This window comes from Bidens hawaiensis, unplaced genomic scaffold, assembly GCF_021521415.1.
Source record: "Bidens hawaiensis isolate Kalapana, Puna unplaced genomic scaffold, B.hawaiensis_p1.1 tig00037385_1, whole genome shotgun sequence".
NCBI lineage: Eukaryota > Viridiplantae > Streptophyta > Magnoliopsida > Asterales > Asteraceae > Bidens > Bidens hawaiensis.
Genome location: NW_027505477.1, coordinates 101,397 through 105,841, shown reverse-complemented (window position 1 = coordinate 105,841; position 4,445 = coordinate 101,397). Strand labels below are relative to the sequence as shown.

Here is a 4,445-nt window from a genome sequence, read left to right as displayed (position 1 = left end):
ATTTGCAAAACATTGAAAACCACTTGGGGTAGATTGCTCAACAACTATTTGAGAGACAACCAGGTGGCCTTCCAAGCAACACAGTAAACAACCCGAACGCAGTTGTAAATGCAGTCACCTTGAGGAGTGGCAGAACCACTATGGTTACCGAACCAACCTCAGAACCAGTGGCCACGGAAAAGGAGACTGAGATTCCTGAAGAGGTGCAAGAGAGGCTAGTCCCAGAAAGTATCGCACGACCAAAGGAACCACTCAGAACCTATGTTCCTTCAAATCCTTATCCAGCACGTTTGAAGAAAGAAAGGTTAGAGACTCAATATGGAAAATTCCTCGAGCTTTTTAAGCAACTCCACATCAACATCCCATTTGTTGAAGCACTTTCACAAATGCCAAAATATGCCAAATTTTTGAAAGATGTTCTCACCAACAAAAAGAAGTTGGAGGAGCTATCCCATGTCACATTGAACGAAGAATGTTAAGCCATTCTGCAAAACAAGCTTCCAGAAAAAATGACTGATCCAGGGAGTTTTACTATTCCTTGCCTTATAGGAAGTTTGTCTGTTAGCAACGCCCTGGCTGATCTAGGAGCTAGTATCAATTTGATGCCTTATGCGGTTTTTGCAAAATTAGGGATAGGTGAACCAAAACCCACCCGCATGAGTATCCAGTTAGCTGACTGTTCCATAAAATAGCCTCGGGGCATTGTTGAGAACATGTTAACAAAATTGACAAGTTCGTGTTCCCAGTAGATTTTGTGATCCTTGACATGGATGAGGACAAGAATGTACCCCTCATCTTAGGGAGACCCTTCCTAGCCACGGCTAGAGCACTCATTGATGTTTGCACATGCAAACTAACTCTTAGAGAGTAAATGATGAGCAGGTTACATTCGACATAGGTAGATCCATGCAGCACCCACAACACCACGATGATTCACTTTATTGCATTGATGTTATTGATTCTGTTGTGAGTTGCCGTGTGAGGGATTCCGCCATCTCGAATGCTCTTGATACACAAATTCTCGAGAAACCTATCTCTGAGCCCATTCGAGAGGATCACATCGTCGAAGAAGTCATCGAACTGGATAACCAACAAACGTCTTCACCACAAGAAATTTTCGAAGTTGTTGATCTCAAACTTGATACCAAAAATAAACCATCCACTTAGGAACCACCAGCCTTGGAGTTAAAAGAACTACCAGCACACTTGGAGTACGCTTTCTTGGAAAGTGAGTCTCGACTCCCTGTAATCATCTCGGCCAGCTTGTCAATTGACGAGAAGAACAAGTTGCTCGAGGTTCTCAAACTTCATAAGAAAGCCATCGCATGGAAGATCATGGACATAAAGGGCATCAACCCTTCTTTCTGCACCCACAAAATCCTCATGGAGGAAGACAACAAACCTGTAGTTCAACATCAAAGGCGTCTGAATCCCAACATGCAAGATGTCGTGAAAAAAGAAGTAATCAAACTCCTTGATGTAGGGTTAATCTACCCTATCTCTGATTCACCTTGGGTAAGCCCGGTCCAAGTTGTACCCAAGAAGGGAGGAATGACTGTGGTAATGAACGAGAAAGATGAGCTTATACCAATGAGAACCGTCACAGGCTAGAGGGTATGCATTGACTACCGCAAGCTTAATGACTCCACAAGGAAAGATCATTTTCCACTTCCTTTCATTGATCAAATGCTTGAACGATTGTCTGGAAAAATGTTTTATTGCTTCCTTGACGGCTTTTCTGGTTATTTTCAAATTCCCATTGCTCCTGAAGATCAGGAAAAGACTACATTCACATGCCCTTATGGCACATTTGCCTACCGGCGAATGCCCTTTGGGCTATGCAATGCACCTGCTACCTTTTAGCGTTGCATGGTAGCCAATTTCCATGAGATGATCGAGCACTCAATGGAAGTCTTCATGGACGATTTTTCTGTTTTTGGAGATCCTTTCGATCATTGTCTTAAGAATTTGGAGAAAATGTTGACAAGATGTGAAGAAGTAAATCTTGTTCTTAATTGGGAAAAATGTCATTTCATGGTTCGTGAAGGCTTTATTCTCGGTCACAAGATTTCCCAAGCTGGACTTGAAGTTGACAAAGCAAAAGTCGAAACAATTTCCAAACTCCCACCTCCAACGTCTGTCAAAGCAATCAGGAGTTTTCTTGGTCATGCGGGTTTTTACCGCCGCTTCATAAAAGATTTTTAAAAAATCACTCGACCAATTACCCAACTCCTTGAAAAAGATGCACCATTTATTTTTTCTGAAGAGTGTTTGAAGGCATTCACTCTTTTGAAAGACAAACTTGTCAATGCTCCAATTATGGTTGCTCCAGATTGGACATTACCATTCGAAATCATGTTTGATGCAAGCGATTTTGCTGTAGGAGCGGTTCTAGGCCAAAGGAAAGATAAGCATTTTCACCCAATATACTACGCCAGCAAGACTCTCAACGATGTACAAGAAAATTACACAACCATAGAAAAAGAGTTGTTGGCGGTGGTGTTTGCATTCGACAAATTCAGATCTTATCTTGTTCTTTCGAAAACCATCGTTTACACCGACCATGCAGCCATTCGCTATCTTTTCAACAAGCAAGATGCAAAGCCTCGACTAATCCGTTGGATATTGCTGCTTCAAGAATTTGATATTGAAATTCAAGACAAAAGAGGCACAGAAAATGTCGCTGCCGATCATCTTTCGCGTTTGGAGTGCTCAGCTTCACACGAACCATCGGGGTCCCACATAAATGACAATTTCCCCCATGAGGTTCTTATGCACATTCAAACGATTTTGAAAGAAGATGAAGATGAGTGCCCTTGGTTTGCCAATTATGCAAACTATTTAGCATGTGGTATCATGCGAAAAGGTTTAACCCACCAGCAAAGTAAAAAAATTTGTTTCTGATCTCAAGTATTATTTTTGGGAAGATCCATACTTGTTCAAAGTTGGGGCAGATCAGATTATACGCAGGTGTATTTTCGGAAACAAAGCCATGAAAGTTCTTAAACATTGCCATGAAGGACCCACTGGAGGACATCATAGTGTAACCCTCACAGTGAAAAAGGTCTTTGATTCAGGATTCTTTTGGCCCACAGTGTTCAAAGATTCCCATTCCTTGATCCAAGCTTGCGATGCTTGTCAAAGAACTGGGAATATTTCATTTAGAAACGAAATGCCTCAAAAGAGCATTCAAGTTTGTGAAATCTTTGATGTTTGGGGAATTGACTTCATGGGACCGTTTCCAAGTTCCTTTGGAAATCGATACATCCTAGTAGCAGTTGACTATGTTTCTAAGTGGGTTGAGGCTCAAGCCCTCCCCACTATTGATGCTAGGGTTGTTGTCAAATTCCTTAAGAAGTTGTTTTCACGATTCGGTACCCCAAAAGCTTTAATCAGTGATCGAGGGACCCACTTTTGCAATGCCCAAATGGAAAAAGCCTTGTCCCGATATGGAGTGCACCATCGATTCTCAACACCATATCATCCACAAACTAGTGGACAAGTTGAAGTCACAAACAGAGGCATCAAAAGAATTCTCGAGAAAACAATTGGTTTGAACCGCAAGAATTGGGCCGAAAAGCTTGACGATGCCCTTTGGGCTCTTCGCACTGCTTACGAAACACCCATAGGCACAACACCGTTTAAACTTGTGTATGGGAAAGCGTTCCATCTACCTATGGAGCTTGAACATAAAGCTTATTGAGCTTTAAAAGATGTGAATCTCGACTTTGCAAGTGCAAGTGAAAATAGATTTGTTCAAATCCATGAACTCGAAGAGTTAAGGAACCAGGCATATGAAAATTCATCACTTTACAAGGAAAGAACAAAAAGGCTACATGATGCTCGCTTGAAGGACCACAAGAAATTCCAAGTAGGCAATCACGTATTGTTATACAACTCCCGCCTTCGTCTATTTCCAGGAAAACTTAAATCTCGTTGGTCTGGCCCATACTTGGTAAAGAAGGTTTTTGATTACGAGACCGTGGAAATCGAAAATGGAGATGGTCAGTCATTTAAAGTCAATGGTCATCATTTAAAACTCTACGTTGAAGGGCAAATTGGAACCGTCTCGGAGGTAATGCTCCTCCATTCCAAGAACCCTTGAAAGAAAGTCTCGGGTCTAGCCAGGATCCTTAACAAAAAAAACATGGCACTTGCACATAGTTTCTGTTTTTTTTTTTTATAAAAAAAAAACTTTTTCAGGAAATGTCTAGACAATTTTCAACATATTTGGGAACTGGTTGTTCCGGGCCCAGTCTAGACATTATATTATCTTATTTTTATGATTTTTTTAAGTTGGTTGTTTGGATGGTTGTTGCTTCTTTCGTTGAAACATCTACCTGGAAGAGAAGTGTGGATTTCAGACGCAACCATTGGCCGCCGACATATAGGGGAGTTACTTTTCATCCTTTCCCTACATTTTGTATTGCATTTTTATATATCTT

At 41.2% G+C, this 4,445-nt stretch overlaps 1 protein-coding gene across 1 annotated transcript; it reads left to right on the top strand.

Annotated features, from left to right (window-relative positions):
- The first annotated feature begins 3,229 nt into the window (after positions 1 to 3,229).
- Positions 3,230 to 3,703, top strand: LOC143613423 (uncharacterized). The gene has a single exon (XM_077087130.1). The coding sequence runs from the start codon at positions 3,230 to 3,232 to the stop codon at positions 3,701 to 3,703; it is 474 nt and encodes a 157-aa protein (XP_076943245.1).
- The last annotated feature ends 742 nt before the right edge of the window (positions 3,704 to 4,445 follow it).

Bases quoted from the DNA above. Each gene is read 5' to 3' on its own strand.
- LOC143613423 (XM_077087130.1), top strand. From the start codon at position 3,230: ATGGGACCGTTTCCAAGTTCCTTTGGAAATCGATACATCCTAGTAGCA.